We start from the raw sequence: 26,043 nt of genomic DNA, 5'->3' as shown, positions 1-26,043 counted from the left end.
TGCAATATTATGTTTGAACGGGCATTGCCCCGAAATGCAACCGAATTTTTGGTCAGCTTTTAACATATTTGGCAAGGATACAACATGAGAGTACTAGGATTAGGATAAATAATTGTAGGGTTTATTTATTAAAAGATTGCTACCAAGTTTAAAACATATTTTTACATTTAATTCTACATTTTAAAGATGGGCGTTATTGCCTATTTCTGGCAACGGTTATCCAACAGTTATTTAGTTTCAATACCGATATTGATAACCGTTGCCGAATATCGGTATCAGAGTTGTGTTTCAACTAATTTAATATGCGCAACGCGCAGCGGTTTCCGTAGTAGTAACTAAGCTAGCTGCCGTATCGATACCGTTTGTACAGCTAGCGCGCGCATATTTACTAAAATAAAACCAATTTTACTTGCATGAATATCGTGAAGTAATCACAACCTTAAGTTCATAGCAGCAAAGTTTAACTATAATGATCATTGACATAGGTCAAACTATAGTGGACGCCTGCACGAATAGTTTGCCACAGTCCAGTTAACCAAAAACATTTCACGAAGATTGATAAACCAAAGAGGACCTTATCTCTATTACTCTAAGGCTAACTGTATTAAGATTGATAGATCAAAGTGTAATGGACAAGTACTAGTACAGTTAAGCCTTAGCGTAATATATATAAGGTCGGCTTTGGTTTATCAAGTTCTTAGTTACTAAGCCGGTAGCCAATAACCGCTCCTTCTCAGCTTTCAGTGAAAGAAAGAAAGAGAAGGCATAATTATTGCGTTTCTAGTTACCAAAAAACCAAACAATGCATTGTCAGTTGCCAGTTGGCAGCGTTGCGTTGTCAGGTGGTTCGTCATAGATGGTAGCTAGCTACGACAATAACGATACGGTACGCTATAGGCACGGCAGCGGTTTTCAGTTAAGTTAAGCTATAGCGGACACATGTCTACTACATTTACATATTAATACAGACTCCAAGTTTTTAATTTCAACAAATGACACGATATGGTAACTTAAGTATGAAATAATACGAAACACTTTATGATTCTCTCGGAAGCTAAACCCTATAGATGTACAGTACGCAACAAGTCGAGATGGCAATCAGGGAGGGAAAGCCGGCACAACCGCACAGCCCCCGCGCTATTCCTGTGCGGGTGAATGCGGATGACGTGCGAGTGTGCGGGGCGTCCCCCCGCTTTATACACCGATTGCCATCTCAAACTGTCGCGGACTATACGTGTATGTGTTTGTCTCTTTTATTTAAGTATCCATTTTTTGTCTCATCAAGCTTCAAATCACAATCTACATATACTTGGGGCAACATTATGAACGTGTGACTGGGTCATTAATCATTACGATCCTAATGTTGTGAGAATGCCGCAGAAGTGGTTAACGATAAAGGAAGCCGTCCGGACGCAGGTATTGCAGATTCGTATTAACTGACGCGTTTCCACAAACAATAGGATGGTCTCAAGTGTTAACACGCCAGATAATAGTAATGCACTAAAGCTATTAGCTAATTTTGTATTGTTTCCCCTCGCTCTTTATAACCTGTTACCGACTATCGACAAATCCTTTTTTGCGTTAGTTTACTGTTACACAACTTAATCCTATTGTTATTGCTAACGACGGTCTCAAGTGTAAACGCCAGTGAATGCACTATAGTTATTAGCTAATTTTGTATTGTTCCCCTTGCTCTTTATAAGCGACTATCGACAAATCCATTTTTGTGCTTGTTTACAGTTACGCACATTAATTTATGACCCAGTAGGCACGTTCGTAATAAGCCAACTATAAAAAGTTTTCACTTTAAAAACTCTTCCACCCATCTATAGCTCGTCCGTGATTCTTCTTCGTCTCACGTTGTGCCACAGTGGTAAATCCGCCCATAGTCTCGACCGTGACGCCAGATCGTTTTTCATCGCTTGCTGCTTTCCAATTTCCAAATATTCCATATTTTTCCCAGATGTGGCCGGCTTCCAATCAAATGCCAGTTGGACAGGTTTGTTAGGATCCCTGAAATTAAATTTCAAAGTAAACTGGTATGTAAAGCTAAAGAGCAAGAAGAGTGTTACACAGCTTAGATAAAGAATTGTGCTGGCGTAGTTGCTACCACAATTCTTTACCTTTAACCACCGACCGATATTAAACCAGTCTTTATTCCATGCTATGGGGAGCCAGCACAACATGTCTACTTCTTTCACTCGTTTTTGTCATCCGTCAACGCATTATAAACCCTTTTTACACGTATAATATATTCTCTTTCACGCAATCCATTCATCTTTATTTTGGCCTTGCTAGTTTTTTCCTTCCACATGTGCATATTTAAGACTAGCTTATGCTCGCGACTTCGTCCGCGTGGATTACACAAATTTCAAACTCCTATTTCACCCTTTTAGGGGTTAAATTTTATAGGTAAAAATCCTTTCTTAGCGGAGGCCTACGTCAATAAAAGCTATCTGCATGCCAAATTTCAGCCCGATCCGTCCAGTAGTTTGAACTGTGCGTCGATAGATCAGTCAGTCAGTCAGTCAGTCAGTCACCTTTTCCTTTTATATATTTAGATTCTTCTTGTGATAAGATTTTCTTCCCTCCGCATTTCATTCCCCATACCTCTCATCTTTTCTACCACTGGCGTTACTTTCAAACTTCCTCTTATATGTATATGTATTCATTCCTTATATTATCCATTCTTACACCTGATACCACACATCCACATTCGGTCGCATGTAGATACCTCCGTCTTATTGTTCTCTCTTAAAAGTTTTTTTTTGTGTTTTTTTAATTAGTTTTATTATTACAATTTACAATAATATTTTCTTAAAAGTTATGCAGCATTTTGCTTATGCATTTGCATTACGCGGCCTTCAAATTAGAAGCGCGATATAATATACCTGAGTTCGGTATACGGCACGCGACTTTAATTTGCAGACAGCCTTAAAAATCACATGCGAGGCCCGCAGAGCTCCATGGTTTCGTAAGGTCAGAGGGACCTAACCGAATGTTCAAACATTTCTTCGGTTTAGACCGCAGTGTTAGGAGAGCGCCCTGCTTTAGTCTGGTTGCCACATTGCCCGGCCTGAAGGTTTACAATTTCCCTTAATTAATGTGTTTTATTTATAACTTAAAGGAATAGTCTGAACTCTTTAAATATTAGACCGCAGTGTTAGGAGAGCGCCCTGCTTTAATCTAGTTGCAGCATTGTCCTGCTTGTAGGTTTACAATTTTCCTTAACTAATGTGTTTTATTTATAACTTAAAGTAATAGCCAGAACTCTTTAGATATCATGGCAGCTAGTGCAGGAACAGTCCGCCTTGTGACCGGCTGAAGCTAACGGCCGACGCTTGGATTGATTTATAAGCAACCATACTGATTGTCAGAGAGACCGCCGTGGTCTGGCAAAAGCTTCTCTATTCTGTTAAGGAGTCTCTCCTTAAGTTTGCCATAACTATCAAGCAAACAGGTCTATATCCAGCCGGGTCTCCCGCTGGCTTATTTGCTTTTCTGAGTAAGACCAGGCTTACTTTTTTCAAGGCTGCAGGAAACGTCCCAGATGTTAAGGCATCGTTTAAAACTGTTCTTGCTTTCTCTGGTATAGCCCGCACTGCTATTTTGACCACCTCTGGCCAAATCTGATCAGGTCCTGGCGCTTTTTTTAGTTTCTTCTTCTGTGATTTCTGGCATCTGCGAGGCGTCTCCCATGATCCGGCCGAAATATTCATGGAACGGAAACAATGCTTTGACCCCGGTTTTAATTAGGTCCATTTCCAAGCTTTGCGGACTTTTCCGTAATTTTTTGGTGACAATCCTATATCCCAGTCCCCAAGTATCCTTATCCACTTCATCACAGAGCTCTTTCCATTTTTCTTCTTTTGACTTTATGATAGCTATTTGCAGGTCCAGTTTCGCTGCCCTATTATATTTCTCTCTTAGCTCCTATATTTCTACTTCTTTGCTCTCATTTCTAGTTGAGTTTTCACTACCCCTTTTCCTTCTCTGGAGGCGGCTGAAGCTTACGGCCGACGACACCTGGATTGATGTATAAGCAACACTAATTGTTGCGTGTTCCTATTACGATAAAATTAGTGTTAGGACTAATGAAATAAAACGACTCTGCTAGAAGCTTGAATATTTTTAATTTAAATCTAGGTTTAAAGCTAACATGTCCACTTCTTTAAAACGCAATAAGTACCACAACTACAGGTCGGACATATTGATAGACAATTATTCATCAAAGACAACTGTGTTGCTACCGTTCAAAATATTGTATGGTGCTGTTCACATCTCCCCTCGATAAAATATTTTGAACAATCAAGCAATAACAACATTTTCTTCCTCCATCTCTTAAATGCTATTCCCCCTCACGCTTTTGTGAGTATGTCAGCAAGCTGTTCACTTGTATTTCATCATCATCATCAACCGATAGACGTCCACTGCTGGAAATAGGTCTCTTGTAGGGACTTCCACACGCCACGGTCTTGCGCCGCCTGAATCCAGCGGCTCCCTGCGACTCGTCTGATGTCTTCCGTCTACCTAGTGAGTGGTCTTCCAACGCTGCGCGTTCCGGTACGAGGTCGCCATTCCATCACTTTGGGACCCCAACCTCTACCGGTTTTACAAACTATGTGCCCTGCCCATTGCCACTTCAGCTTCGCAACCCGTTGAGCTATGACGGTTACTCTAGTACTCTAGTAGTCTCCTACGGATCTCCTCATTTCTGATTTGATCACGTAGAGAAACTCAAAGCATAGCTCTCTCCATCGCCCGCTGAGTGACTCTGAGCTTTCTTATGAGGCCCATAGTTAGCGACCACGTCGGACGGACCCATATGTCATCACTGGCAATATGCACTGTTCGAAGACTTTAGTCTTCAAGCACCGAGGAATTTTAGACAAGACATCTCGAAGCTTTCTGAACGGCAGCTTGTATTTATATACATATCTTAAATCAATTATTTTCTTTTCAAGTTTTTTGCTTCCTTTATTTTCAAATGTTTAACGCTAGAATTAAAAGTTGCCATCTGTGCCATTTTTATAGTGGACTGATTGTCTTCATAAACAGATATGTTCACATCAAACCCAAATGTCATCATAATATATTTTAGCCAACAAGCCTCACTAGTTGCTAAACATATAGCGATATACTCTGCCTCTGTTGAAGCAACACACTGTTGCTACAGTCGGCTGTTTCTTTGAAAACCAAACTGAGCAACCAAATACTTTAAATTTGGTTGCTCAGTAATTTGGTTAAATACACCCTGATGTTGATTTACAATCATCACAACCGCCCCAGTCACTATCAACATAGCTTACAAAATCATTATTACGACAGACATTATGCGAGGCCAGGTCACCGCGGAGCTCCTTGGTTTCGTGGATACGCTCGGTAAGGTCAGAGGGACCTAACCGAATGTTCAACCATTTCTTCGATTTAGACCGCAGTCTTAGAAGTAGGTAAAGCAAGGAGGGAATCAGCATATCGCCTGACTGCAGTGTATGTAAATGCTGATGACTTGAAGTGTTTCACTGGCAGCGGTTAAGATGACCTCCTTATAATATTTGGTAACACTTTTACCTTTTCTGACTGCCTCGATGGTAGCGTTGAAAAGTGCGGAGACGACCTCCATGAAAGAGATTGATAACTTCATCGGCCCTGGCAGAGAGGTCCACCGCAATAGCAGGTGGAGCAGTCATCGCCGCGAAGTCTTGGTACTACTTGTTATCCATTGTCTCAGATTTCTCCAAATGTCCCCGAATCCAAATGTCAGCGAAGTCACGAGATGTCACCGAAGTTCTTCGAATCCAAAAGTTGCTGAAGTCACTAGTGTTGCGCGGCATAAGTTCTCGCGTGTCACCACAAGTCAGCCGAATCCACCAGATGTCAGCAGACGTCACCAATGTAAGCTGATAAGACACTGCATCCGTATGGGACCAGTCTGAATGTAACCAACAAAAATTCAGGCGGAGCGAAGGCAAAAAGCGCTCGCTGGCGAGGTAGGAGAACTTGAGACTCCAGGAAGTCAGGTTAGGTACTTACCCGCTTGTAGCAAAATTAGTCCACAAGGTTATCATCAGATCCATCATTTTGTTGTCTTCTTCTGTGAAGGGTTTGTTGAGGAAGTGTATGGGGAATAAATACATGAGGTCATCAGCATGACATACACCTGTAAACCCAAACACGCAAAAATTATGCAGTCAGTTGACAAAATCAGCTATGTTATGAATTTTCATGCGGTTTCGGAAGAACTTGAAGGACGGTTTGAACGTTTGTCAAGTAGCAGAGATAACGAAAGGATCTGGGGGCACTATTTCGTACTACTTGAGTACCTCATGTTATAGGTTTATTATTAGAAGTAAGTATACTTAAACTCGTTGTATAAGTTCTTTGACTCAACTCGTGAGCAAAGAGCTTTCCGCATCCCGTGCAAAGTTTGGTGAACTGACTAAGAATCAAGAAGACTTGGCATCAAAATATTATAATAATACCTTGTTAGAGCAAATTAGGAGGAGTAGGAGGAGTACAGCTCTGAAGAGTGATAAAGACAAAAACACATTTTTTGTCTTTGTCATAGTTTAACTTTTTTTGTTGGACACAGTTGTCATCTGTGCCCAACAAACCTCTGTGATAGTAGTTTATTGCAAACATTACGAGTTTTTATTTCGTTTTCTGTTTTAAATTTAATATTGAAGGTGTGTAGAAGCCGTTTATGGTGCATTGCTGCATGTGGCTGTAAAAGTTGTAGCGAACGCAAATTATGAACATAACTTTTCATACGTAAGTATGATTTCTTTTGTTGTTTTTTTCCCTTTCGGGTATACGCGTCTAAAAGGTATCCTTGATTCTTAATCTGAGTTGGTGAAGTTTAAAAGATGCCCTTACCATAGTCTCCTACAGAATCGCCAAATATTTGGGAGAAGCTATTAGCGCCGCGGTACACGAGATGGTAAAGGTACACTGGTTGGCTGCTGAAGTTCAGTGCTTGCTCTACAGATTCCAGCATAGGGTAAGCGAAGTAAGAATCTGTGTACATCTAAAAAAAAGAAATTGTATGGTAATTAGGGTCATAGCAATGTTCATGGGCGGCGGTAATCACTTAACATCGGTGACCCGCATGCTCGTTTGCTCGCTATTTTTATTTAAAAAAAGCACGCGCCCATGCACTAAAATAATTAATATATTAATACAAAACACAAAAAATGTTTCTTTTGAATTTGAAACCATCTAACTAATGTGCCCCAAACCGGTTTTATTTGAAAGACAATAATGCGAAGATGGTGCTTAGACCAACAAAAAAAACATGAGGCACATTGCTTTTTTAGCGTAGTATCACATGCCGGGCATCCGCTAGTAATTGATAATCATGCAGTAGAGGAAAATTAAGGATTATTATTATTGCTCAAGATAACCTGGAACAGCTTTACACCGAACACTAAGGTACTGGAAATGGTCCACAAAGATAGAGAACTCATGTCCACTATCATGCGAAAGAAGCTCGCTTTCTTTGGACATTTACAAAGAGGAGACCAATTCTTATTCAATATCTAAAAGATATTGAATTGATCATTATCTAAAAGATAATGATTAGTTTTAGAAGGAAGAATTGAAGGCAAAGCTCCAGGTCGCCAAAGACGCAAATGGTTGGACGATATAAGGGGATGGACAGGGCTTAGTTACCCAAAATTAAAAGAGGCGGCTTTTATGCATGATGACCTCCAAACTTCGTTTCGAAGAAGGCACACGATGATGATGATGAGAGGAAAATTGTCATGTTTGAGTTACGAAATAAAAACGCAAAGGTTACAAAAAGCGCTACACCTTGGAAGCGACTTTAGATACTTTATCGTGTTATCAGGGTATTAAAATTATTATCAGGTTTAATTTTGTGATAGATAAGTGGGCGAGTATAAGGAAAACAATATAGTAAAATCACAATTAACAATGTTGGTAAATTGATCCGCTATAGGTACTGCAGGAAAATGTGATTTTTCAAACCACTTAATTTCCATGTGAATAATATACCTAGCTGATTATTTAGTGCGCAATTGGCACGTGTAACCCTGAGGCCACACTATTCATTTTCAATGCGTTGCGGCACCGCTCCGGCAAAAGTATGGCGTTGCACTGCGCCACTCCCCGCCTCGTCTCAACGGTCCCGAGTCCGTTGCGCGTGCGGTGCTGCGCAGCACGACGTCATAACGCATCGTGTGACTGGTGACATGGACCATGGTACAGCGATTTCTATTATATGTAGGATGACGCAGATGACCGCACCGCCAACACAACGCATCATGTGGCTTCACTCTAATGGAAATGACTTGAGCCTCGATAGGTAAACGGAAAATAGTGAAGTCTCATAGTATTTTAAAACATCTTTATATATAAAAAAACCAGCCAAGTGCGAGTCAGGCTCGCGCACCGAGGGTTCCGTACTACAGTCGTATTTTTTCAACATTTTGCATTATAATTCAAAAGCTATGATGCATAAAAATAAATAAAATCTGTTTTAGAATGTGCAGGTGAAGCTCTTTCATATGATACCCCACTTGGTATAGTTATCTTACTTCGAAAATTGAAAATACTACATATCAATTTAATTTTTTTGTGTGATGTAACCCTTTTCGGTTTTCAGATTTATCCCCTAATGTCTGCTATAAGACCTACCTACCTGAAAAAATTCATGATTCTAGGTCAATGGGAAGTACCCTGTAGGTTTCTTGACAGACGGACAGACAACAAAGTGATCCTATAAGGATTCCGTTTTTCTTTTGAGGTACGGAACCCTAGAAAGTATGAAGTTCTCCCTAGCGAGAAAAAATGTGTTAAGTATGGATGATATTTCCGTTCCGTTTACTGTTGCCGTACTATGTTTATCAACACTCTAGTAAACTCAGCTCTGCTGCTTACGCTATTAAAAAGATTCGACAGATAACTGGCGTGGAAACAGGAATAAAATACTTTGCCTATTTTCCAGTATTATGTCTTACGGAATCTTGCTACAGGGTAAAGCGGCAGGTATTGGAAAAAAATCGTTTTACAAAAAAAAGGCAATACGTGGAATTTATAATTTAAAACCGCGCAATTCCTCTATTCAATTTTTTGGGAAAAAGAATACCTCTCAAAAAGCGAATTGAAAGCATACTTCCAGTAATAAATAAATAATGGCTTAATTGTTTTATTTCTGATGTGGGACGCTCATTTACTGTTCAAAGGAATGGATAACTCACCTTAAGAATTCCGTCTTTGACACTTTGCTCATCATCGGTACCGAAGTATTCTTTTTTCAATCTACCGGTTATTGCGTCTGGATAGGGAGAATTTTCATAGTAGAAAGTGACGGGTGCTATCGTGTCGAACCCGGATATGAACTCTTCATATCGCTTCGGGAAATTGGTTAACCCTGTTGAAGCCAAAATATACATGAACAAAATGCTGATGTTAGCATAAAAAATTGATACACAAGGAACAAAATTATTTAATACTAGCTAATCTAATACGCGCGACTACATTCGCGTGGATTTAATTTTTTTTAATTCCCGTCGGAACTTTGATTTTCCGGGATATAACATAATTAGTCTGTTCGCTTTAAAATAGGTTCTTTAATCTTTTATATTGGACACTGGGTGTTTCTCGGTGTAGCTCTTATCTATACTATAATAATAAGTTTGTTTGTAGGAAGTAATATCTGGAACTCCTGAACCGATTTTGAAAATAATTTTAGCAATACAAAGCTACATTCTTCCTCAGTGACTGTTATATTTTATTTTAAAGCACCCGTGCGAAGCCGGGCGGTAATTTTATAAAGGGGTAAAGTTTGTAAGTTTGTTTGTAGGAATCTCTCTCTGGAACTACTGATTTACTGAACCAATTCTGGAAATTCTTTACACAGTAGAAAGCTACATTATTCCTGAGTAACATAGGCTATATTTTATATTCAAAAAAATTGAAGATCCCTGCGAAAATTGTAATAAGCTCACCGTGCGAAGGCGGGGTGGATCGCTAGTATAATATATAAAAGTAATTTTATCAAACCATGCGTTTGCATTCCATATATAAATGCATTTAAACGTGCGTAGCTCAATCGTTACTAAACAAGCAGGAAAACTCTGTCCTCTTTTATGCTTCTATAATCCTACTAGGTATGTAATTTGCACTTACATACAGATTTCAAGCATCCCTCGTCCTTAGTAAGTCCAGTTAGCCACGGTACGAAAGCTGAAGAAGGTGGCTTGCGAGGATTCCTCGTCAGGAAAGCACCCGGAAGGTCAGGTTCTACGACCGCTTTGAATGTTGTCATCGGCTCGTAATCCCATGACTATTGGAAAAGGAAGTATTCACCGTCAATATCATAACCAAACCATCGCCAGTACATTACTGAACACAGGTCTCCTCTCAGAATGAGAAGGGCTTTGGTCATAGTCCGCTACGCTGACCGAGTGTGGATTGGTAGACTGAATCAGATCAAATCCACGCGTACGAAGTCGCGGGCATCATCTAGTATTTATTTATTAGCTATTACTATAGTCCGTTTTCCCTTATCTTAAAGAAAAGGTAAACAAGTAGCTTCACGTTAAAGTACGGCCCATGCGACGTTGTTATCTCGTACTGATTTCATGCAGTCATGATACGAGTGAAAACTCCAACTCAGAAAATTCAATTAAGGAAAACTAAGGTATACAAAAATTGCCATTACCACCCTATGTTTTTAAACAACAAACACGCAGTTTGCATCAGTACCCTTATTATAAATGCGAAAGTGTGTTTGTTTGTTGGTTTGTTGGTTTATTGGTTTGTTGGTTTGTCCTTCAATCACGTCGCAACGGTGCAACGGATTGACGTGATTTTTGCATGGATATAGATAAGGACCTGCAGAGTGACATAGGCTACTTTTTATTCCGGAAAATAAAAGTTTCCCACGGGGTTTTTAAAAAACCTAATTCCACGCAGACGAAGTCGCGGGCATCAGCTAGTAATATCATAAACGTGCTATACCTACCTAACCACGTTTACTATGAGGTCATCGGCATAATGTACCAAACGACGACGATATAATCAATTTGAGTGTTGTGATTTGATTACCTAAATATATCAAGTGTACTTAAAAAGGCCGTTTTAACGAGCTGTTATGTTAATCGGTGTGAAGAATAATAATAATTTTGAAGTATCAAGGCCTTATCAAAGGTTTATTCATATTGATGGCACGTTAAAAGACCGGTTTTCAAACGACTTGCAACCTTGATGATAGCAACGTTACACAGCAAAAAACGACGCACATCCTAAATAATGTTTTCGAAGAATATCAATCTTCTTAAGACTTAACACTTCAATAAGAGTTGCTCGTTACTAATGCCCAGAATTTATTGTTTAATAAAACTAGACAATTCCCCCGACTTTGCCCGCGTGATTTAGGTTTTTAAAAATTCCGTGAGAACTCTTTGCTTTTCCGGAACCAAAAGTATCAGCCTATATGTCCACAAGATGTTTTTGTAGGTACCTAATTTCGTCAAAACCAGTTAAGCGGGTTGGCCGTGAAGTGAAAAGCTAGCAGACTGAAAGATAGACAAAACGCTTTTTACAGAACACAGAGACATCTAGGTGTTTTAAACTTAGTTTTTTAAACGAACTTACTTTTTCGACACGATCTATCGTCCACATATGTACATAGGGGTTAAAGTATGAAATTGCCGTTTTATTGTAATAGGTACTTCGAATTGACATAGAACCTTCATGGTTTGAGATTTATGAGTGAAACTTTTTTCATACGGTACCTATGTAGTTCTTCTTTAAAAAAATGTGCAACATTCGATTATCAACTTTCAGTTGTTTTTTTTATTCAGCTTAGACAATAAAGATGGATACTTCGAAAATTCGTGTGATTTTTCAATACGAGTTCCGACGCGGAACTAATGCGGCAGAAACAGCTCGCAATATTAATGTTGCGTTTGGAGAGGGGACTGCTAATGAACGCACTGTGCGATTTTGGTTTAAAAACTACCCAGGAATTAGCGGCATGGTTTAACGTTACCTTACCAACAATATTGACTCATTTGCGTCAAATCAATAAAATAAAAAAATATGAAAAAAGGGTGCCTCATGATTTGACTGATCTGCAGAAAGAAACGCGTGCCTTGTTGAATCGATACAGAAATGAAGGAATATTGGATCGAATTGTGACATGTAATGAAAAATGGATTCTTTACGATAATCGTAAGCGGAAAATGCAATGGCTGACCCCAGGTCAAACGCCGCAACAGTGTCCTAAAGCAAAGCTTACCAATAAAAAGGTAATGGTAACTGTTTGGTGGTCTCAGCGTGGTGTTATTCACTATAGCTTTCTCCGATCTGGTCAAGCAATAACGGCAGATGTCTACTGCGCCGAACTCCGAACAATGATAGCGAAACTAGCAGTGAAACAGCCCCGACTTATGAATCGATCTTCACCATTATTGCTCCATGATAACGCGAGACCTCATACAGCACGAGAAACCGTTTTAACTCTACAGGAACTGCAATTAGAAACCATTCGTCACCCTCCGTATTCGCCAGACCTTGCTTTAATAATATCACAAATATAATATAAATTCATGTATTTATTGTTATAATATTAGATTGACATGACAATTTCAAAAACGTTCTATTTTTATTAAGTATGTATAATTTAGACTAATAACGAAGTTAGAGGTTTTACTACATTCCTCCACGGCTATATTAAGACTACATCTCTTCAATCAACCGGCGCGGTGGTTTAATCAGGCGGGTTGTGCGTCTTAGCTGTGGCCGTGGTGTCGACTGCTCTGGAGCCTGCAATTCACCCTCTGCCTGTGTATTCGTCAACTGTAGTTGCGCCCTGTCTGCGATGCTCCGACTGTCCACCACTGGTTCGTCATCCGATCTCTTGGTGCGGATTGCATCGGCGTGCATTCTTTTATAATTGTTTGACGGAGTTTCTATTGCATATGAATACCGGTTTGTTCTTCTCTGTATTACCCCTGGTTCCCATTTATTTTTAGTTGTATTTCTGGTGTATACTTCATCTCCAGGTGTAAATGATCTTATGTCCGCTGCGTTATTAATATTATCTTGAAACTGTTTGAATCTTAGGTTTCTCTTAATATTTGGTCGAACATTGTCTAATAAACATGTCAGTTGTCGTCCAAACATTAGTTGTGCTGGTGATTTACCGGTTGCAGAATGAGGCGTATTTCTATATGTAAAGAGGAAATCTCGCAGGCGAGATTTCAATGTTATCTGGTCGTTGATGCTAGCAGCCATTCTTGTTTTGAATGTCCGTACCAAGCGTTCAGCTAGACCATTTGTTCGTGGATGATAGGGAGATGATTTTGCATGTGTTATGCCTCTCGTTTCGCAAAATCTTTTGAATTCGTGTGATGTAAATTGGGGTCCATTGTCTGAAACGATCATTTTGGGTAGTCCAAATGTCGTGAAGATACTGTCTAATTTGTCACAAAGTTTCTCGGTGGTGATTTTTGTCATAGGGTAATTTCCACCCATTTGGATAGGGCATCTTGCAACACTAACCATTGTTTGCCTTCGAATGGTCCAGCGAAATCTATATGAATTCTTTCCCACGTACTATCAGGTATAGACCACGAAAAAACTGGAAGTTCGGGAATGTTTGGACGGTTTTCCTGGCATTTATGGCAGTGTTTTTTAATAAAAATAGAACGTTTTTGATTTCTTTCATTTGTTTCCAAATATGCTCGGCCAGTTTTGATGCAACAGCTTTCAAAATGTCCAATGTTTCCGCACTCTTTGCATGCATGTTGTTTTGCTACACATTCGTTGACTGTGTGCTTGTTATTTTTTCCACAACGTTTACATTGTGTTGAACGTAGTTTACGTATATTCTTACTGTGTTTATTTTTGTGATTCCCTTTTTTAATCTTTTTAATAGTTTCTTCCTTGGGCATATCTGATTCTGCTAATTCTCGAGACTGTGCAACAGCGAATATTTGGGCAAATGTTACTTCTTTTGTTTGACCGTCTATAATTTGTAAAAGATCAGGCCATTTTTGTCTCAAGTCGATTTGTAGCTGTTGATGATTTATCCCAGTTGCAAAACGGTCCCTTAATTGTCGCTCTAGCAAGGTATCGTCGTATCCACAATCTTTGCTTAACTCCTTCAATCTGTTTGCATATTGTTCCATGTTCTCAGCAGTTTGTCTTGTGCAGTTCCAAAATTCTGCTAGCGCTTTATACCTTGTTTTACGAGTTTTGTATAACTCTAAGAGTTTAGTTTTAATATCTTCGTATGTACTTTTCTCGAAATTAGGAATAAGAGCCGTTTTTAACTCATGGTACGTTTCTGGTGTAAGACATGTCAATAGGACATCTTTTTGTAGTTCGGTGTATTCCTTACCACCAATGTTGCATTTTGCTTCGAAAAAATCAATGAAGCTGTCTATTGACGTAGTCGAAGGGTTAAACTTGCCCTTAAATACATTTATTATTGCAAGTTTACTTGCCTTGTTTGTTGATATAGTTGTTTCCAACTCCGTTGCATCATGTTTAGTTGGTGTTGGCGTTGCGTAGCATTGTTGTTGGTTTGTAAGTAATTTTATCAGTTCCGAGATTTGTTTTTGTTGTTCAATCTGGTTAGATAAAACTTGTTGTATTTGTTCCGTGTTCATTTTGCCATATTTCTCGTCGCCAATTTAATAATATCACAAATATAATATAAATTCATGTATTTATTGTTATAATATTAGATTGACATGACAATTTCAAAAACGTTCTATTTTTATTAAGTATGTATAATTTAGACTAATAACGAAGTTAGAGGTTTTACTACACTTGCTCCAACGGACTACCATTTGTTTCATGATTTGGACAATTTTCTGCGTGATAAAAAGTTTTCTGCTCAGGAGGCAGTGCAAAATGCTTTCACACAGTTTGTCGAATCTAGATCACCAGAGTTCTATCGCAAAGGCATAAATGAGCTTCCTATTAGATGGCAGCAATGTATAGATAATAATGGTAATTATTTTGATTAAATAAATATGTTAAATTTAAAAAAAACTAATTTTTATTTTTCAGTACAAGTCGGCAATTTCCTACTTTAACCCCTAATATTACATGAGTTATTTAAAAAGATGCTTACGTAAAATAAAAATTCTGTGCCTATAATTTCATAGCTGTCCAAGTTTCGAAGACACTCGATCAAACGTTCAGATGGTGACGGCGGGCAGTCGAGAAACTTGGCGAGACGGAAAGCGTTCCTCCTTGCCTCACCAGGGGGAGCTTCCGCCCATGGCACCAATGCTGTGCCAGATTCTGAGATCGCTTTATGGAATAGTCCTGAAAGTTAAAGCAGAAAGTCAAATGCCAAACGCAATACTTCTTTTCAAAAATGGAAGATTAATATTGACACCCAAAATAGATAAAAACGTGAAACGCAAGAATTGTGGTTAAATGCTGAAAAACAACTTAATAAACGTGTAAAAGTGTATGATTACAAATCGCAAAGAAAATCGGGCTGAGTTTGGCAGAGCGTTCGGCGGGGTGATTATGTATCTCGCGACAGGCTTGCGACAGGCGTGCAATAGCCACAAAGCAAAATAAGAAGAAGAAGAGAGACAGCAAATGAACTCTCGCATCGCTACTGCTGTCGCGTTGCTGTCGCTACTGCAACGTTTTACGTAATCACCCGGTCCCCGCTGAATCATCGCTGACAACAGCCGCCGCGCGCTATCGAGCGCAATCTAAGCGTTTTTATGTAAATGTGCACCTTACAGCAGCTATAGTATTTAGGTCTATAAGTTTTTTATGCTTTGAATAAAAATATACTAAAGACATCGTGAAACTTCTCTATTACAATAACATTGAAAACGGAGAAAATTGAATGCATAAAATCGAATTTCAAGATTCAAAGATTTTGTCTTCTCGACGAAAATATTATAATGTGGCTAGTTCCACTAACAAGTGAATTAACGGTTTTTTTTCATCCTGGGTCTATGGCGAACATTATGTAACTTTTGATGAGAGGCATACCATGTCTAAACTTACCAGTACTTGTATCCGACAACATGTGGAAATTAACGCTAGCTCCGCCTGCACTCTCGCCAAATATCGTAACAGATTGGTTGTTGCCACCAAAGGCGTAAATATTCTTCTGAATAAAACGAAGTGCTTCTTGTTGATCTTTCAGACCGTTGTTACCGGGACAATGTTCATCCTGGGTTGAGAGAAATCCTAATGGACCTAAAAACGTTTACAAATATTAATATGAACATGGACCTTCTTAATATTTTTGCAGTAGGTAATGTTCGCAGTTTCCATCGCGGAAAGATGAGATAGGTACGCAGCTAGATATGGATCTGGACTCTAATACAAAATTATTTGCTTTTGTAACATTGAAAGAAAGAAAATGTATTTATTTGTTGTTGGTGCCACAGATAATAACAAAGCATGTACAAATGGAACATTTTCATCTGTGATCATCAGCATAATGTCTTACATCATATTATTATGCGTTAAAACGCATCAAATGCAGGTCGCTGATTTTTAGCTGTGACCCGGAACACCAACATTGACTTGTGACATTGCCTTAGTCGTCGTCGTCATCAACCAATAGACGTCGACTGCTTGACAAAGATTACCACGAGTGGCGTTTATGTCCAGCACCTTCTAACGAGTGGGGGACTCCCAACAGTGCTTCTTGCGCATTACAGAACCTCACCGCAATCTATTAGTTCTCTGCAACATTCCTCTACAAAAATCTATACGTATTCTCTGAATTAAAAGAAGTTTAATGAATATCCATCCATCCAAATGATTTATCATTTTAAAAATGGTTATTGTTGCATATTACGTTTTAATATTTCAATAATAATTAGTGCATACCCAATCTATAGTTCATAGCCACATAAACTACATCTCTATCAAGAAGATGTTCAGGGCCATACATTTCTGTAGTTGCATCTCCGCACATCCAACCACCGCCATGGATGAACACCATAACTGGAAGAAGGTCTTTCTCAGCAATTGGTTCCTAAAATAAAGTAAAATAATGCAAATGTTGTTCAAGTGGAACAGCTAGTTGTACCACCTACATCATGGTACCACTACCATACCATTAGGTACCACTTCTGCAAGGAAAGAACCGTGGGCACATTTGTATGAAGCTGAGGCTATTTTACCAACAGATATGTTTGTCAAATAAAGGCTTTTGTATGTCCTAATAATTATCATTTATATTATTATGGAACCAAATTGAAACTCAAGTGCAAAACAAAGAGTTTTGAGCAATTTTGAATGTTTCAGCACCATAGTAATTTATATGTTTGTTAGTATTTCGAGCGTAATTTTTTAAATATTTACTACCACGTGATCTTACTTGGTAAAACAATTTTACCTTATTCATGTATTATTCTACAGATTAATAATTTAAAAGGATGGATTATAAATTATAATACCAATTTTGCCTACGAATTGAACTGGGCAATGAAACGGAATACGGTATTAAAACTTTTGACTTTAGCCCAGAATGCCCATGGTTCTTTTGACAGTGGTCCATTTGCGGTAGTGGCAATTGCTGTAATTGCCTGAATTTATGGTATTTTCTTGCCTGTTGCTAAAATATAAGCCAGGGAGCCGCTGGATTTAGGCGGCGCAAGACCGTGGCGAGCTGGACATAGGTCTCTGCAAGAGACCTATGTCCAGCTGTGGACGACTATTGGCTGATGATGATGATAACGATCGTATTTTAGCTATAGTGTATTTTATACTTTAGCGTTAGAGTGTCAGCCGTCTAAAATCAGCTGGAATTACTCACATTATTAGTAAAAGGCGTGTAAACGTTAAGATAGAGGCAGTCTTCCTGACCAACAATTTCGTCTTGTCGGGTGTAAGGATTTCTCTGCACACAAATGGGGCTGACATTTGTCGCGTCCCAAGTTCCCTCCCACGGAGAAACAGGAACTGGGGCCTGTGGAAAACAAAAGCTATCGAGCATAATAGTCACACACAGTCACAGTTCACCTGTCAAATGTGACCTACATTTGACGCTAGCTAGGTTATGAAACGACTGCAGATCTAATAGCGTGGTGGTAAAAATGCAACTAGCGTGGTGCCTAAAGTCCCTCTCGCTCAAGCAGAGATTCTTGTGAAATGTTATTCCTTCTATTTGACGTTCGCTTCGGCTATTGTAGCCTAGTATACTGCAACTCACCATTGCACAATAACTTCAAAAAGAAAAATTGTATTAAATTTTCAAAACAAATCAATTATTTCTTTAAAACATTTGAGTCACATAACCACTTCACCATAGATTAATTATTGGTCTCGCTCCGCTCACTTCACGTTGTTTGTCAAGATCTCACGTACAAAATACATCTTGACAAACAAAAAAATGGCCACTGTAATAGGAACAAAACACCTTCTAATAAGAGCTAAAATGCATTTAGCTATCTCGTTGTAACAGTAAGAGTCACAATAGGGATACTCCTACAGGTATTTGTTCTGAGAAAACGACTCTGATTTGAATCCGAACCTTTTTTTTATCTTTTTTCTTTTTATCTTCTACCTCGAAAGTACTCAAAAACTTCTCCGATTTTTGTTTTTTTCATAGTATTGTTTTTAAATCAGAAATCATTTGAAGCGGGGAATTAATAGTTTTAACAATGTGTATCATATTACTTTTAAAATTGTTAAGTAGTGATAGTTTTAATGAATAGTTAATTATAGTGGTAGACTTAATTGACTATTCAAAAGCATTATGTCATAGGTTATTTGTTTTTTTTTTAAATTAAAGTTTTTGTATCCATTTGAGAAGGTGCAGACACACTAGTGTTTTAGTAGGTATTTTGCTACTGGACTAAGAGCCAGCGCATGCCAGACCTCATAAAAAATGCGTTATATAATAAAGAAAACCTGGCACGCGCTGGCTCTCTCTATACGTAAGTAGGCTACAAAACACTCAACTGGATAACCAGTTGAGTGTATTGTAGCCTACTTACGTATAGAGAGAGCCAGCGCGTGCCAGGCTTTCGTAATTTTATAACGCATTTTTTATGAGGTCTGGCATGCGCTGGCTCTTAGTCCATTAGTAAAATACCTACTACAACACTAGTGTATCTGCACCTTCTCAAATGGATACAAAAACTTAAATTTAAAAAAAATTTCAAATAACCTATGACATAATGCTTTTGAATAGTCAATTAAGTCTACCACTATAATTAACTATTCATTAAAACTATCACTACTTAACAATTTTAAAACTAATATGATACACATTGTTAAAACAATATTAATATTAATTCCCCGCTTCAAATGATTTCTGATTTAAAAACAATACTATGAATACCTATAATTTGTGTTTTTGCACACTGGAACAAGACAATAATAAAAAATAGTTTTATTACTTTTCCATGTTGTGAATAGCTATTAAAACTAAAAATCCGTATAAAACCCAAATGAAACTGTTAAAGTTATGGTAAATAACAAACACTGGCCGTGTCTTGTGACGTCATTAGAGTCTCACGAAAAATGTCGGCACAGTACAGACAGGGAAAACAATGTTTTAAATGTTACTTAGTTTAAAAAAAATTAAGTATTTCCAATATAATTTATTTGCTATGCTATAACGGTGTAAAAAGTTAATAAAAAAAAAATACGTGGATAATATTCCCTTTTGTTTAATGTAAGACTTATATGATATAAATAATAATTGTGTTATGTAATATTGTTTAATAACTAATAGTGCCGAAAATGTAGTACAAACAAAATGTGAAGAAATAAAATAAAAAACCTATTTATTATTATTATTGTATGTGATTTCAAACGGATCGATCCCTAGGCTGCGCAGGCAGATCCAAGGCCAGAGTTGTCTTTACTCGATGCCGTGGCTTCTTATTACAACTTATCGCATGTCCAAACCATCACTATCCTTATTATTAACCAGCTGATGCCCGCGATTTCATCCGCGTAGATTTAGTTTTTAAATATCCCGTGGGCACTCCTTGATTTTCCGGGATAAAAGTAGCCTATTTCACTCTCCAACTAACTATTATCCATACAAAAAATCACGTCGATCTGTTGCACCCCTCGCACCTTTCTACCCGCCTTCTCCACTCCTGTCCCGTTTGGCAATTTATATTTATATACCGATTTTAAAGCCCAATGCAATTAGGAATGTTAGCAGAATTTTGAAGCAAGCAGAGCAGAATCGCGTCAGTTTAGTCATTTCCTTTTCTAACCGACTCACAGTGAATCGTCTAGAACAAGCTAGCTGGACAAAAACATTTTTTTGTGGATTCTAATTATTATAGCTATGAAAAATGATATTTTGTTGTGATACTGCATAAATTATAAATAAATAATTATTTAAAGGTTTCAGAATTTTTTAAAATAAAAAATCAAATTTGGTGTAAAAAATAATATGATTAAAATCAGTAATATAATAACAAGTTAAAGAAGAAAATAAAACACAACATAAAATACCAGTTAAAATCACTTAAAACTACCTTAAAATAAACAAAACCTAAAAGTATACAATAATATAATTAATCAGAGCACTCATCATCACTTTCACAATCAGACGAATCAGATATCACGTAATCTTCTTCATCACACGGTTGAATATTACGTGATTGATGTGTTGGTATTGAAGGAGGGACAATCAAATTTAGTACTTCTACTGGTAATTTCTCAGTCTTCTTTCTTGGCACTTCTCTGAGTGAGTTTATTACAGGATCGGATGTTATCAAGAGCATATACAACAAGTCTGCACTTCAATCAAACGTTCAACAGTTTTATTCAAAATAGCTTGAAGCTTAATATCAGCGCGCGTTTCGGTCACGGAAATGTCTTCCTGCGAAGGATAGCACGATTTTTTGGCTTTACAGAGACTATGATAAGATGGAAACACTTCATGTCCCGCCTTTAATGACCACTTTCGCGTCTTTTTATAAGCGTGACTGGTACACCTAGAATCTACATAATAAGCTAATGCCTCGTCAATATTTAATCGCCTACCACTACAGACATCACCACCAGATTTCCTTTTTTCTGGAGATTCCGAACTTCTTATCAAAGAAGCTACGTTTCTGTGACCCGACAAACGATGTGCCACTTCCGCAGCTGTAGTTAACTCACAAGCACTGCGCGATTGCACTAAATCTTCAACCCTGCGTTTTTTGGTTTTGAAAGATGTTTCTTCAAAATTCTTTTTAGGTCTCCCTTGAGGCCGACTTCCTTCAGATGATGTGGAAGGACAAGCCTGATGTATGCTAACTTTAAATTGTATGTCTGTCCCCTCGAGCCAACTTTTATTTTTCTGAAGAAAACGATCCTCCACCATTTTCGATGCAGCCCACTTTTCAGCTAATTTTGACGAAACACTTGCTATTTGTGACTGAATACTCCTCCGTGAGTCAGGAGTCATATCAGTTATAGAAAATTTTTCAGTAATAAAACTCATTAGACGAGCATTTCTCTCTTCTTTGGCATGTTTCCGTCACTCTTCGAAAAATTCTATTTTCGAAATGGAATGCACGTGTTCTGAAAAAAATTTATTACGATGAATTGGAATCGTTGTAGTATTAAAATTATATATCATATTGAAGCTTAGAGTAGTAGCTATATTATATAAAAAAATTAGACTGGATACATGTGGATACAAAAAGTTACATTCCTTGGAAATAAAGATATTTAAAAAAGACGACTTTTTTTGAGTGTTTTGTTTAAAAAATTTTAGACTACACATTATCTGTTATTAGAATCAATTTGAAGTAAAATAAGAAAGTACTTACCCTCTAAAGTAAAATCCATCATAGCAGAAACTATAATATTCAGCACAAATTTTAATAGGTGTTCTCGAAAGCACTGCACAATTGCAACTAAATTGTTTACGTAAATGTAATTACCTTATCACCTGACTTCAAATGTGTATAACTTATCGTAATGGAATGTTTGGCGTAATTATTACCTGGATTAATGATCCCTGGGTAATCATTAGTGACAAATGACCATCAATTAAGTGATTCTTTGAATTGACTTTTGTCCACCTAGCTTGTTCTAGGCGATTCACTGTGCGACTTAGCAGGCCAGTTTCTAAATCACCACGATTAAGGATTTAGGAATGCAATTCCTTACAGCATCAGGATTAAGGAGTTGGGTCGTCGAGTTTAACGATAAAGTCTTTACTTGGTAGGTACCTCCATTATCAATTTGTAACCGACAGTTTCTTAATCCTATCAGTTTTGGTGGTCAAAACCCTTCCGCATCAGGATTGAGGACTTGGAATCCAAATTTACTATGGGACAAAGTCGCAAAGTTTCTCTATCGATTAATAAAATTCAGAAATTTCGGAGTTTTTCGTGTTTGTAGAAAAACAGAACACCTCCTTATTTGAAAGTCGGTTAAAAACTAGCTTATGTTACTCCTTGGTTAATCCTCTACTTGTCTGTGAAAGACCTGTCAAAGTAGGTTCAGCCATTCGAAAGATTAGCCCGTTCAAACAGACAGACAAAAATTTTAAAAACGTTTGATTCTGTTATGGCACAGTTTAAGTGACATATGCTACTTTTTATTCCCCAAAATAAGAATTCCCACGGGATGCTTAAAAAACTAAATTCACGCGAACGAAGTTGCGGCATCAGCTAGTAAAACATATTTATGCCATTCACACCAACGGCTAGAATGCCTTAACAAACAGTTAATTGGAAATTAATTACCTGGTAATTTGTGTTGTATGCTAAGCAACTAATTAACACATTTGTCTGATTCCAAAACACTTAAGCCTGAGCCGTACCTATCTACGGAGTGGAGTGGAGCCGAGTTTTTAGGGTTCCGTTCCCAAAGGGTAAAACGGAGCCCTATTAATGTCACTGTACTGTCTGTCTGTCGGTCCGCTGTCACGGGTCTCTAGCTTGTAGACGAAATGAGTTACAAACCTGACATTTTGGTATTTGGTGTAGAATGTTGACCCAAAACCGAATATTGAATTAGAAATTCCATTTAATTTTTTCCAGAAGGGCTCCCATACACATGAAAAAGGAGCTGGCAAAAAATAATCTTACTCTAGTCCGTGGGGTTTGGGGTATCATTGTCTTGAGCTCATTGCGTAGAGCTTACGAATATACTTTTTATTCTATATTTTTAAAATAAAGACTGGGAACCGTCAAAAATGTGTTTTAGACCATCTATCTCAAAACAAAACTAGTTAGGAATATGCGGTACATTATGTATTCAGTATACATAATGTACTAGTTTTGTTTTAAGATAGATGGTATTATGGATTTACACAACCAATACTGAAAACAACGATCCACAAAGCAGTATTGTAAGCTGTGAATAAATATTTACGGCACCGTCAAATAGCGAGGCCAGACTCCCATACGGCCGGGGTTTTTATAATAACTTAAACTCGGCCTTATTTACTTTGAGTCAGGCGACGCGGCCGCTACGGTCCGCCGCCTCTATGCCTATTGATAACTAGCTTATGCTCGCGACTCCCCCCGCCTGGACTATACAAAATTTCAAACCTCTATTTCACCCCCTTAGCGGTTGAATTTTCAAAAATCCTTTCTTAGTGGATCTATCTGATCTAACTGATCCGTCCAGTAGTTTGAGCTGTGCGTTGATAGATCAGTCAGTCAGTCAGTCAGTTATAAAGTTTACTTTGAGTAGTTACAAAAACCGATCAAGTGAGAGTCGGACTCGCACACGAACGGTTCCGTCCCATCGTACAAGATTTTTTTAATCGCATGGCGGCCATTTAGCAATTTTTATTATTAATTGTTGTTAGAGCGGCAATAGAAATACACTGTGAAAATTTCAACTTTCTACCTGTTACGGTTCATGAGATGCATTCCGCTGACAGACCGACAAACGGACAGGGGAGGCTTAGTAATACCTGTGGTAATACGGTCCCTTCGGGTACTTCTGTACCCGATGCTGTTAAAGATGCTGCGCCTAGGCTCCAATTTAGTCTGCACTTGTAGCTACGTTGCGCCTATTACGTAACTCTAATGAGTTGCTAGGTTTAAAGTATAAACGGGTATGCCCCCGCTTCAATCTTATATCTCCAACAGGAAAACTGTTTAAGGAATAGCGGTGAACGCGGAAATCTACCTACTGCCGCGCGTTTTCATAAAAAATGCTTTCAGTTTGCTGAAATGTGCTTTCCGAAGAGGTGCATTTTCCCTCGCACATAAAAGAATAAGTGGACACGCTGGTACTTTGTGGAACATACATATCACAGACAGGGACTATATTGGCTAAGCTAATTAATTTTTATCCCAGGAAAACAAAAGGGGTTTTCAAGATTTTAAAACTACGCATTACAAAATCGCGTGTAAAACCTAGATAAACCTTTCAGTACCTTAAACCTTAAATCTCCAACAGGGGGAGATGCATACGGGACAGCGGTGAAGGCGGAAATCTGCCTGCCACCGCGCGTTTTCATAAAAAATCCTTTCAGTTCACCCAACGGAGTGTTCCGCAGCGGTACATTTTCACTTGCACATACAAAAACAAGAACTCCATTGAGTAGCCACAACGCGACCCGGCGGCACATCGCGAACCGTTACTCACGGAAACAAAAAATGAATGAAATCTCAACTTGACACCGCGCGGTTAAATAAGAATAGATGAAGCATAGAATACATAAATACACTAAGCCTTCGGACACACCGAGGCCCAGTCTAATCTCTGAATTAAATCACTACCCCTATTATAAATGTGAAAGTGTGTTTGTTTGTTGGTTTGTCCTTCGATCACATCGTAACAGAGCAACGGATCGACGTGATTTTTCGCATGGGTATAGTTTAAGACCTGGAGTGGGACATAGGCTACTTTTTATCCTGGAAAAAAAAGTGTCGACGGGATTTTTAAAAACCTAAATCCACGCGTACAAAGTCGCAAGCATCAGCTAGCAGTATTTAAACATAGTTGCAGCTAACGTATTTGTGTGTTCAGAATTTTACAAATTCTAAAAATGTGGATTTCAATACGAAATGAACACTTTAAGTACATGCTACAAACCTATATCGTCAATAGTGATATTTCACTTGGTTCTTTTAAAGATTCTTTTTATTATTATTTTTCTAGTTAAAAACGATTTCTTTGATTTCTATGACAATTTTTTGATTTCATTTTCATTAAATGGTATTTTCGTATTTATTTCAACTCAATAGCCCTGATAGTTTTTAAGTTATTGCTATTTATTGACAGAAGGAGTTCATGCATATGGAGGAATAAAAAAACATCGTCTTTTGGTATATACGGACTTTATGACTGGGCACATTGTATGGACTAAACCAGCTCGGTTCAACTAGTATATACTAAAACACGGGATAAAATTCCACTTTTGGCAAATAAATATTTTTCATTTTCATTATAGATTACCAGTAGATGTCTTTGACTTTAGGCTTTAGAGCCGGATGAATTTATAGGTTTTTCCTTAAGGGTTTTATATAACATTTAAATAAGAAACAATAAATATTTTTTCACGTATAAAAAGTAGCCTAGATCACTCCTTTCAAACCTCCTCCTGCTTTACCTGGCTTCAAAAGTTTCATCAACATTGATTCAATTATTGTGAAGATTAGCTCGGACAAAATAATCAATTTTTTTTAAATGTTTGTGTGTATTTTTGATTTGTTATAGTAATCTAACTATATTATTATAACTGAAAAGTCGCTTATTATCATCAATACACTTCCAAAAAGAAGAAGGTTCTCAATTCGACTCGTTCTTACGTGTTATCTTTATGATCGAACTTCAAGTCCTAACTCATTAATCCAGAGGCAGCACATATTTACTGCACGTATTCCACGGGGATTCAGTTTTCCCGCACAGACGAAGTCGCGGGCAAAAACTGGTATAAAATAAAAATATTTTATCTCGGCTCATAGAAAGATAAGTAATAATATTTTCAACAACAAAAGGTGTACCTACTTATCAGTTATCAGTATATTGGTCGACAAAATATGATAACGTCGTGCCTGTCGGCGATGTACAAGTGCCTAGAAGTTGTCATCAAAAAATATGTAATCACCACGTTTAAGGAACGGAATTATTAAAATG

General features: G+C 38.0%; 1 protein-coding gene across 2 annotated transcripts; it reads right to left on the bottom strand.

The window, feature by feature from the left end:
* Nucleotides 1–143: 143 nt before the first annotated feature.
* On the bottom strand, nucleotides 144–24,992 carry LOC117995903 (juvenile hormone esterase). 2 transcript variants are annotated; one of them, XM_034983920.2, is made up of 10 exons: nucleotides 24,338–24,992; nucleotides 17,789–17,941; nucleotides 16,858–17,005; nucleotides 16,021–16,215; nucleotides 15,116–15,312; nucleotides 10,153–10,309; nucleotides 9,222–9,394; nucleotides 6,877–7,027; nucleotides 6,034–6,160; nucleotides 144–2,013 (listed from the first exon to the last, which is right to left on the bottom strand). In XM_034983920.2, the coding sequence occupies exons 1-10, from the start codon at nucleotides 24,530–24,532 to the stop codon at nucleotides 1,827–1,829; spliced, it is 1,683 nt and encodes a 560-aa protein (XP_034839811.1). In that variant the 5' UTR covers nucleotides 24,533–24,992; the 3' UTR covers nucleotides 144–1,826. The 2 variants fall into 2 exon arrangements, with proteins under 2 accessions (XP_034839811.1, XP_069365241.1); XM_069509140.1 differs by lacking the exon at nucleotides 24,338–24,992 and adding an exon at nucleotides 18,506–18,921.
* Nucleotides 24,993–26,043: the final 1,051 nt, after the last annotated feature.

The sequence above is a fragment of the Maniola hyperantus genome, chromosome Z (assembly GCF_902806685.2).
Source record: "Maniola hyperantus chromosome Z, iAphHyp1.2, whole genome shotgun sequence".
Classification (NCBI taxonomy): Eukaryota; Metazoa; Arthropoda; class Insecta; order Lepidoptera; family Nymphalidae; genus Maniola; species Maniola hyperantus.
The sequence above is the reverse complement of the archived record's forward strand: the minus strand, read 5'-3'. Positions and strand labels throughout refer to the sequence as shown.